Source organism: Orycteropus afer, unplaced genomic scaffold, assembly GCF_000298275.1.
Source record: "Orycteropus afer afer isolate SDZICR_OR568_19922 unplaced genomic scaffold, OryAfe1.0 scaffold00067, whole genome shotgun sequence".
Lineage (NCBI taxonomy): Eukaryota > Metazoa > Chordata > Mammalia > Tubulidentata > Orycteropodidae > Orycteropus > Orycteropus afer.
Genome location: NW_006921654.1, coordinates 9,039,472 through 9,050,832, shown reverse-complemented (window position 1 = coordinate 9,050,832; position 11,361 = coordinate 9,039,472). Strand labels below are relative to the sequence as shown.

At 41.3% G+C, this 11,361-nt stretch overlaps 1 protein-coding gene across 1 annotated transcript; it reads left to right on the top strand.

Moving 5' to 3' along the window:
* Positions 1–225: 225 nt before the first annotated feature.
* IST1 (IST1 factor associated with ESCRT-III) lies at positions 226–7,944 on the top strand. The gene is made up of 9 exons (XM_007940322.2): positions 226–322; positions 939–1,119; positions 1,693–1,780; positions 2,106–2,189; positions 2,922–3,032; positions 3,979–4,185; positions 4,811–4,903; positions 6,027–6,075; positions 7,745–7,944. The coding sequence occupies exons 1-9, from the start codon at positions 235–237 to the stop codon at positions 7,942–7,944; spliced, it is 1,101 nt and encodes a 366-aa protein (XP_007938513.1). The 5' UTR covers positions 226–234.
* Positions 7,945–11,361: the final 3,417 nt, after the last annotated feature.

Below are 11,361 nucleotides of genomic sequence, written 5' to 3'. Positions count from 1 at the left end.
AGTAATAGCCTTTTCCCTGGCCTTCTTGCTTGTATTTTTTATCCTACCCCAATCATTTCTCCATACAACAGCCAAAATGATCTTTTAAAAAACATGAATCAGATCATGTCATTCTCCTATGAAACCACTTCAATTTACTGTGTCACATAATCTACTAAAAGATGTTACTTCCTGAAGTAATTCTGACTTGAAAATAATCATTTGTGCTTCTTTTTCCAGGAGGAACAGCACAGTATGCTGGGCTCTGGATTTAAAGCTGAGCGTTTACGAGTCAATTTGAGATTAGTCATAAATCGTCTTAAACTATTGGAGAAAAAAAAAAGTAAGTAGAACATGATTGCCTTTCTTTCCCAAAATACACTGGGATGGTAGCACCCTAGTGATGAGTCTTCCAGACTAGTGCTATGAAGCCTTAGAAATCCCAGGCCCTTTCCACTTTGAGTACATTTCTGCACTTGAGATTGAGTGGTTTTGTGATTGTTGTTGTTGTTATGTGCCATTGAGTCAGACCTGGGTCACAGTGACCCCTCCTTGGGTTTCCGAGGCAGTATCACTACGGAAGTAGATTGCCCCATCTTCCTTCCAAGGAGTGGCTAGTGGGTTTGAACTGCTAGCCTTCTGGTTAGCAGTGAAGTGCCTTAGACACTATGCTACCAGAGCTCCTGGTTTTGTGACTAGTAGGACTGAAACACTTTGTTGCAGGGAGAGGGACATGCTCAGTTTCTATGGAATAGAATTAGTTGGAAATTTAGTTGGAAGTTTCTGCCTCTATAAACAATATTCTGATCTAGACAGAGCAGCAGATTTTACACTAGATTTACTAAGGGAGAGTGAGCTAGGACAAAGCAAAAATGCCGTGCTTCTCTCTTATAGGGTGGCCCATGGGCCAAGGCCCAGACTACTACTGTTATATGACTAAGGTGGAATTTATGTTTTAGCTGAACTGGCCCAGAAAGCAAGGAAGGAGATAGCTGACTATCTGGCTGCTGGGAAGGATGAACGTGCTCGGATTCGAGTGGAGCACATTATCCGGGAAGACTACCTGGTGGAGGCCATGGAGATCCTAGAGCTGTACTGTGACCTGCTGCTTGCTCGGTTTGGCCTCATCCAGTCTATGAAGTAAGATGTTTTAATTTGTAGACCTAACTCATCTCTGGAATTGAGAAGGAGTAATACTGGTTGGTCTCTTTCGACATACAGGAAGCGAATACCTCACATACCTAAGGACTTTTCCCTCCTAGTTCCCTGAAGGCCTGGTCTTATTGAAACAAAGTATAGAATCTGAAAGCGAGCGGCCTAAGTTTGAGTCTTGGCTCAGCCATTTCTTGGCTCTGTGGCCTCGAGCTTGTCATTTAGCATTTCTGAGTTTGAGTTTCCCCAAAAGTAAAATAACTCACTGCTGTCAAATCGGATCCGACTCCTAGTGACCCCTCCTTAGGTTTCTAAGGTGGTATCTCTACGGAATTAGATTGCCCAGTCTCTCTTCTGAGTAGTGGCTGGTGGATTTGAACTGCCACTCTTCTGGTTAGCAGTCACATGCCTTAGGCACTATGCCAATAATGGCTGGAACTCTAGAGTTGTAAGACTCAATTGAAATTTGTTAAAGAGCTTTAGAGATACGCTATTCAAAAGCTAGGGTTTTGTTGGTTGGTTTTAAAGACATTAAGTTTTACTAATTTTTTTCTGGATTAGGGAGCTAGATTCTGGTCTGGCTGAATCCGTGTCTACACTGATTTGGGCTGCTCCTCGACTCCAGTCAGAAGTGGCTGAGTTGAAAATAGTGAGTACAACAGTTTCATTGATGTCTGTAGTTGTACTGTTAGAGAGATTGAAGAATATAAATTACAGTTTTCTTCAGAGATCTCCATAAAATAGGAACTTTTTGTTCATCATTTTATTTACATTGCTTATCATAATGCTTGTAACAGTTTGGCACATGATTAATGCTCAGTAGATGGATGGCTGAACAAATGAAAAAATATGAACCCCTCAAGGTTTTATAGACAGTTGTTTTGAAATTCTGTAATGACGCTTGTTCATTGTTGATATGATGATTGAAACAGTCTATAGGAGTAGTTTCCACTTTTTTTTTTTTTTCTCTCTAGGTTGCTGATCAGCTCTGTGCCAAATATAGCAAGGAATATGGAAAGTTATGTAGAACCAATCAGATCGGCACTGTGAATGACCGGGTAATGAACACACTTACTAATAAACATGACGTAGTGGACAGGGTGGGAGTTTGCTATTTTATTCCCTACAGTGATTCTAGTGGGTACCACTGTGTGACTGAGTTCATTTCCTAGTGAGGGTGAGAAGGAAGGCTGAGTGGCAGTTCAGTCAAAACCTTCCCTCTGCCGTGTACCTTTGATAGTGGTACTCTGTCATTCTTGACTTTTTCTTCCCTGTGCCTCACTACACATTTTACCATTGTGATGAGTGAAGGTAGAAGGGAGGTGCGGAGAAGGGTGGGTGAATTCAAATGTGAAGGGCAGCAATATCAGCCTTTATCAACACAGCACCATATATAAGCAGGGAATGTGTGTATGTGTGTGTATGAGAGAGGGAGACATGAGTCTTGTAATGTGCTTTGTAACTCAACAATCCTTTAATTTGTCGGAATCTCATTTTTTTTTCCACCTGTAAAATGAGGAATAAACTTAAGTTAATTAGATTAGCTCTGGTAGCACAGTGGCTAAGACACTTGCCTGCTAACCAGATGGCTGGCAGTTCAAACCCACCAGCCACTCCTTGGAAGGAAGGTTGGGCAATCCTACTTCCGTAGTGATACTGCCTCGGAAACCCAAGGTGGGGTCGCTATGAGTCGGGTTTGACTCGACGGCAAACAACAACAATAATTAGATTAGGATAAAGCTGCTCACTATGAATGCATCTTAACTTATCCCTGGGCCTTTTACTTACAGCTAATGCACAAACTAAGTGTGGAGGCTCCACCGAAAATCTTGGTGGAGAGATACCTGATTGAAATCGCCAAGAATTACAATGTGCCCTATGAGCCTGACTCTGTGGTCATGGTAAGTTTAGAATGTCCCAGAAGTTTAAATAAATCTCTAGAGACAACCTTCTTTGAAAAATGACCATGTTCGTGGCAGCAGCTTAAGTTATTTGTGGGAGTTTAAGCCTTTATCCAGTTAGTGCCTTTTTGGGTGACATTAAGTATGTCTGAGGATCTCACAGGGTATTTAAGGATCAGATGAGATGAATGACTGCAAGTCCTTTGAGAAGATAACAAACCTTAATACAAATGTAAAGTAGTCTCATTGCTACTTTTCTGTGAACTTCTAGAATTGACAGTCCTGCTGTAGATAGGAAATACCCCAAGGCCTGAAACAGTTCATGAAAACAGTTCTAGATGTGCACAGAAAGATAAGGATACACAGATAAATAAAAACAAGTCCCTGTCTTGAAGAAGCTTATAGTACAGGACAGGAGGACAAATAGGCAAACAGTAGTTACTCAGCACTTAAGGTTAACTGAATTTAGTAGATGCTTTGGTTTGCTTCTCAGACATTGCCAACTTTCAGGACATGAGTGCTATTACTCCAGCTCTTGAAAGTATTTATGCCTCACACACAGCCAACTACTTTTCAGCGACTACATGGCCCTCAGCTAGAGAGATCGTCCTCACCCAAAGTCACAAGTCTTTTCTGGGTGCAACCTGCAGCCAGTAACCGGTCAGTGCAGGAGTTTAAAGACTATCCACTTTTCTTAATTGAGGAAACCTCTGCAGGTCCATCCCAGCTCCCGAGCTCTCTGGGGTATTGCCCAAGGCCTTTGTTGTGACTATCTCACCTCAAATTCTCCCTTCACCCAAGCTGCTGCTTCACTTCTCCTGCAGGTGTTGCTCTCAGGAGCCATCTTCAGTAAACTTCTTTCATGCTAATCTCCACCTCAGAGTCCACTTTCTGGGGACCCTGGCTTGTCACATGGGTTAATGACAGTAGGCTCTCTTTTTCTCAGGCAGAAGCTCCTGCTGGGGTCGAGACAGATCTTATTGATGTTGGATTCACAGATGATGTGAAGAAAGGTGGTCCTGGACGAGGAGGAGGAGGAGGTGGTGGCTTCACCACACCAGTTGGTGGACCTGATGGGACAGTGCCAATGCCCATGCCCATGCCCATGCCATCTCCCGGTTCCCCTTTCTCCTATCCACTTCCAAAAGGACCAGTAAGTGTGCTCGTAAATAGTGTGGATGTGAACTGTAGAAACTGTAATAGATGACAAATTGGTTCTGTGAATACACTTGAGAAGTAGACATTCTTAGGAGGATTTAGCGGTATGAACATTTGGTATTAGCCTAGTGAATATATTGTGGAAAAAAATACTTTATCATTGGGATTTGGAGAAAATCTTGTGGTTAGCTATAGCTTTAAGTAAGAAAATCTAGGGAGAGAGATGGTGCTGGAAAACCCTTTCCATGTAGGTTTACAGAACACCTTTAGGACCTGTTGCAGGGATGCTAGTAGCTTTTTCCAAAAATGAGTAAGTAGCCACTTACTACCATGTAGAAAAACCTCCTCTGAAGATAATTTTGTAAGAAAGACTGTTGGGACTCTTCCTTTGTAGATATTGAAGCAATTGCTGTAAATTAAAGAATATCCCTTTGGTATTGATCTTTAAAAATCTGAAATCTTGACCATAGGTGGCCCTTGTGGGCATTATTTTTTTCATTTAGGGCTCTTAATATATATACATTCTCTCCCTTACACACACACACACACACACACACACACACCCTCAGAAATCACAGATAGGGGGCAGTGTCTCTGATGTTCCCTTTCTCCTCTTGCAGTCGGATTTCAATGGATTGCCAATGGGGACTTATCAGGCCTTTCCCAATATTCATCCACCTCAGATACCAGCAACTCCCCCATCGTATGAATCTGTAAGTGCCTGAGCCTCTTTCATAAGCAGCAGGAGAGTGAATCCCCATGAAGAGAGAGAAAATAATGGCCACAGGGAAGGCAAAGTTTTGATCAACTCCTGTTCTTGCTTTGGGGTTCCTGTGTTGCTTTCACACTTCCCTGGAAATGGGGAGTGGTGGTGGCGGCAGCAGCATCAGTGGTGGCAATACTTTGCAATTAAACCAGGAATCAGGAAGGAGCTGCAGATCTCTTAGAAAGCCCTAATAGACCACTTAATCAGTTATTGGTTGGCTCAGCAGAGAGTCACATTAAGCTGGGACAGTCTTGATGCTAGAATATCACCATAATTAAAATGCCAGTTTTATAAGCTCTCGACACTCACGTAAAGGAATAGTTTTATTAAAAGTAGTGACCAAATTTTTGTCTTAAACTGAAGTATCCAGTTAATAAATTTCAGCCTATAGCATTAATCTCACATTTTAGACTTGTGGTCAAAACTTGCTATATAAATGGCTAATACAGTAATAATGTCTTGAACTTTTAAGTGATTGTTACAGTTTTGGTTTAGGATCACTTGTTTTCTGCCAGCTTCGTTTCCTCCATTAGCATATGACTTTTGAGATAAGTTTCCAGCTGATGAGTCACTGAGAAAACAATCTGGTGTGGCATGTACTCATCTAGAAAGACCTCTGCTCCTAAGCTTGCCTAGTAGTTCCTTCTTTGTTTTTTCTCTCTAGCTGATGTGTCTTACCTCGGGCCTGAGTTTTTCTTATGCTTTGGCCTCGATGCATTAAATATTGCCCATGACTGTCTCTAGGAACTAGGTAGAAGATCTTCAGTATTTGAGGAGTTGGTTCTTATAGAGGTAATCAGTGGTTTAGTATTTTCTCTCTGCCTGGAAGGTGAAGATACCAGGTTAAAGAAAGGAGTTATGGTAAGAATTTTCTTTTTCTCTGCTTTGCTATTATTGTGTGTACCTGGTTGGAAGAAGGTTAGGAAGCAGTGCAGGGGGTGGAGGAGCAGTATCTGTTGCTTTGGGTGAGCGTTCTATCTCTTGGAAAACATAGGGGCTTATGTCAGTATCTGTACTTTTTTCCATTGATGGTATCATTTTTTCCTCTGATAACCACCTTTGTGTTTCAGGTTGATGACATTAATGCTGACAAGAATGTCTCTTCTGTACAGATTGTTGGTGAGTATGCATCAGAAACCCTGAAGACTCAGTGCTAACCCCCCTGCTATTTTCACATTACTGTTCCTCCCTTGGAGACTATTTTCATGATCGTGGCAATCTACCTGTATGGAGTATGGTTACCATAGAACTCAGGACTTTTCTCTTGTAAAAATAAAAGCCTTTCTCTGGTCCAGAAGATTTCTTCCAAACCCTGTTTCTGTCAGTAGCGTCACTATTATTCTTCACTCATTTTTATTTTTTTATCTTCTAGTTTTTCAGTCACCCTCACATTCTTTATTTTTATTTGCTGCTTCAGCTTCCATAGTGCCTGAAAAAATTAAACAAAAAACAAAAAACTGCATGTGTGTGTGTGTGTCTGTGTATTTGGGGTACTAAAGAGAAGTTAAAGAGGGGGAAATATGTACAAGTCGTAGGTGTATAGCTCAGTAAGTTTTCACAAAGCAAGCATGTCCATATATGTAGTTGTCCATTCAATGAAAAAATAAAACATTACCCAGAAACCCAGAAGGGGAATTCTTTTCTAAACTGGAGACATTTATTTTATTAAGGTATAATTTTATACAGTAAAACAACATAGATTTTAAATCCATAGTTTGCTGAATTTTTTGGTGCATTTTGATACATGTAACCACTACCCTAATAAGATGTAGAGCATTTTCCATCACCCCCTGAAGTTCTCCTGTGCTCCTTTCCAAGCACCTTCACCCCTACCCCAAGAGGCAACCACTGATCTTCTGTGTTGTTAGTTCCCATCAAGTCAGCCCCCCACCTTAAGGTGACCCTACACACAACAGAACAAAACGGATCCATGCCATCCTCATCCCAACGATCAGCTGTGGGTCAGATCATTGATCTTCTGTAAGTGTAGTTTAATTGGCCTATTCTAGAACTTAACATATAAATAAATGGAAATAGGCAGTGGATAGAGAAGGCATGATTTTAACTTACAAAATATAAAAGCAAGCCGAAAAAACCAAGCCCACTGCTACTGAGTCAATTCTGACTCAATAGTGACCCCCCCATAGGACAGAGTAGAACTGCCTCATGGGGTTTCTGAGGCTATAAATCTTTATGGAAACAGAGTGCCTCATCTTTCTCCCAAGGAGTGACTGTGAGTTTGAATTGCTGCTGACATTGGGTTAGCAGCCAAATGCTTTAACCACTGTGCCACCAGAGCACCTTTAAAATACAAAACAGACCACTAAAAAGACAGATTAGATCCCATTAAATCAAATAACATGGACATTAACATGCCTTACACAGAATTTCCCCCTAAGTCTTAAATAGTGGCTCTTAAGGAAGCAGTATTTATTTCAACAAAATTCTAGTGCCATTCTTTGGATTTTGTTATATAAACAGACTTTGTGAAAGGATATTTTCAATGAATGCTCTTGTCTACCTGGCTTCATATACCATACTTTGATTAGTCCTTAATTCCCCCCCCCCCCAGTGCAGGAAAATAAAACACAGAATTCACTTAAAATTAGGAAAACTAGTTTAACAAATTGTCCTGAAAATTTTCATTTACCTGTAGAGTTGAATTTTAAGAATCTTTTAAAAGCCGCTGTTTTTGCCGGTTTTATGATTTCTGTCAAAGGAAATTACGGGCTTTGAAGATCTTGTCATTTCTGTGGCACATTAACACTGTGCTCCTTGCTTTCCTTAGGTCCTGGGCCCAAGCCAGAAGCCCCTGCAAAGCCTCCTTCCAGACCTGCAGATAACTACGACAGCTTTGTACTACCAGAGTTGCCATCTGTGCCAGACACACTACCCACTGCATCTGCTGGTGCCAACACCTCAGCTTCTGAAGACATTGACTTTGATGATCTTTCCCGGAGATTTGAAGAGCTAAAAAAGAAAACATAGGCTTTAACCAGGCAGCTTCCAAGTTCTGGGAGTTGGGACCGAGAGGCTTCTCCTTGTAACAAAGAATCTCCATGAAATTCCGTTCCATCTATTAATCATCACTGAGCGTACTCCTCCTATGGGCTCTCTTCCTGCTCTACCAAATTCTGCTGCTTTCCAGTTCTCTGTTGCTCCTAAGAGACTAACGACTGAGACTTTGAGGCCAGAGCAGCTGACTCCTGGCAGCTGTGCTTGTCCATTTCCTGTCAGTGTGACCCAGGTTCTCTCCTGGCGTATCCCACAGTCCCTTCAGAGGAGAATAGGGTGAAAACATTGTGGGGAAAGCTGCCATGGATGGCTGGACAGTGAAGAAGAGCACTTCACAAAGTGTCTCCACCCTGTGCTGAGTGCCAGACTTAGAAACCAACCTCTCTCTATATAGAGGGATCTGTGCTGAGAGAGAGTGTCAAGGCCAAAATGGGTTTTCTTGCACTCTGATATGAATAGGAGAGAGAAAATGACTCAGGAAGCCATTGTAATGGTTCCTAGAAGCTTGGGCCCTCATTGGCACATACGCTACTCCTTGCTGCAGGGCATTGTTTCACCTGGATCCAGTTGCAAAGTTTATTGGGAAAGTTGATGGCCTCAGTTCTACTGGATTCTCAGGGAGCCCTCTGTGGCCTTTTGCTTTGAGTGCTGTGTTTCCTTTTTATCAGAGGGCAGCACTATGTCAATTCATGATTTCCCTATAGCATGGTCTGTTGGATTGCATCACTGGTAGAAGGACAGGCCACATGTTGGGCAGATATCGCTGATCAAGGCTAGGGTCGGTTTCCAGCTGCCTTAATAGAAGTACCCAAGTCTCTCTTGGGTAGTGAGCTGGAAAGCCTACAGGAGAAGAGAGGTACCTGTTTTCATTTGAAAACTTTATCATCTAGTGGAACTTTAGGAAGCTGATCTCAGATCATTGTTTTGGTGCCCACATGGCTGTAGCTGTTCCCTGCTTCCATGGATGGATGAGATTCTTACTGTTGTAACTTATATACTCATTTGCTTCCAAGGCCATCCTTCCCCACAGGGGGGGCTTTGAGATTATAAGATGTGATTTCTCTTCTGTATAGTGATCTGTACATACTTGTTTCGAGGAACTTTTCTTTAATGTTTTTGATTGGTTTGTATCTAATAGCTCAGTAGCTGATAATAAAGTTAAAGACTCTGTACTCTGCTTTCTCCACTGTTCAGTCCAATGATGGACAAGTTCAGATTTTAGTAGAGTGTTTTTTCAGTAAGCAGCTTATGCTGGTGTATCAGCCAGACCTCAGCTTTGGCTCTGTCAGGAATGCAGTTGTCTGGAACAGGAATGTGACCATCTGACCTCTGTGTGGAAGCCCAGATAACATCTGTGAATATGCTTGGTTACTGCTCTGTGACAGGGCACCCCATCAGCCAAACCTCCTCTCTCTCCTGACTCCTTTTCTTCTTTCCTCACTCCTTCATTTCCCAGAGCCATCCTGGAACATGGGCGAGGAGTGGTGTTGGTAGCTGGTTTCTGTGTCATTGCAGTGGTAAGCCCTCTCCTGACAGTGCCAGGATCCATAAGCATAGGAACTTGAAGCCAACGTGATTCTGATTCCTGCCTTACAGAATTAAGAACAGAATATACTGTATATATCTTTAAGTATCTAAGCTATGCCATGTAAAGGGAAGCATTAATATGCTAAGAAGAAGTAATAAGCTCAGATAGGAGGTAGTGGGGTTAAGAGAGGCCATAATCTGAACCTTGCGGGCCAGTGCCCACTGCTGTCATGGCAGCTTGCTTGGATGAGAGGGTGCTCTGGTGCTGCTGGACTCCTGACAAACTCAGAAAGCTTTTGCAGCATCCTGTCTATCAGGGCAGCTTCTCCGAGTTTGAAGACAAGAAAAAAAGTGAGAAAACTGAAATTGTTAACTAATGCTGGAGACAAAAAATGCTAAAGATGCAAAATTATTCCCTTTAATGATTGGCTCTTATTGGAGTGTTCCCACCATTTAATGGTTGAGTGTTAGCTAGTTATAGGACACTGGATATAGGAGATCCTGTAGTATCAGTACATTGGGTTCCCTTAGAAAATGGTTGAGAATAAAGGGAGTATGGTGATACTGAGTTAAGTCAGCTTGTAATCTAAGTGCACCTACAATTTAAAGTTTTTCCTTCAGTGACAAAATCATGATACAGTATATATATTTAGATTATTAAGCCAGAGAGAGAGTTTCCTACCTGAAGAGACTTCCTTTCTTTACCAAAGGCCATTAAAATGGCAGAAACTAAAAGGTTAATGATCACAAGTACCATCAACGTGACACTAGTGAGGATCAGAAAGGAGCCCAGGACAGGGTCTATAGCAACAACCTGAAAAGACAATAAAAACACACTGAGTGATATATTGAAGGACTGTTTCCACTTTAAAAACATAAGCTACTTTCTAATGTTTGGGATCTATATACAAAAAAAATTTACGTATGGTGGAAAACTAGGGAGGGGCAAAAGATAAAAACGGAAAATACTTTCAAGTGGACAAAAGAGCACACTGGTTGATATCAAAGGATGTTTTAATAGTAACTTCAGGTCTTTCACAAGAAGAAAGCAGCTGGAAAGGAATTGTAAATTACTCAAATTCCATTTGGGTGTTGGCTACTCTGGAAAATGCAAACATGAAAGCTTTGAGGGACAGTAAAATCATGCTGAAAGAATAAATGTATGCCAGAAATGATGACAGTGCTCTAGGCCAAGCCTAGAAACTCCTAAACATTGAAGGATTCCAAAAAATCTAATAGATTAGCCATAGAAAATGGCTTTTGTTGAATTATGTTTTTCCTTCTATTATCATTTTTGAAGACACACATTATTAAACACATACTTTAATATATAAGAACAGTACTGAGTTCTGCCATTTGTTTTTCAGTTAGAGACCATTTCTCAAATTCAAGGTTTACTAGACTGGTTTCCATAATGTTCTTTTAGTTTAGGTGTTTGTCACAAATGATGTTTATTTTCCCTTGGCATTGGTCTGTTTACTGCTGCCACTAGGGCATTATCTTAAACCCATAAAAGTCAGAGGTTGAATGCTTATAACAAACATCATCCTCATGGAAATCTATATGACAAGAATATTTCCAAGCACCATCCTATTATCCAATAATTCTAGGACAATCAAATAATTTAGGTAGTCTCAGAGTTTATGATACAAGAATTTTTTGCAGTAATTTTATTCCATTTTCCCTTTATATTGAACAATTATGTTGAGAGTTTTTTTTTTTTTTTTTAATTGTTAGTAAAACCTACTGTGCTACTGATTGCCACTTCCTACTGAGCTCTGGTGGCATACTGCCTCAGGCATTCAGCTGCTCCCAGAAGGTTGGAGGTTCACACCCACCAGCCATGCTGCGGAAGGAAGATGG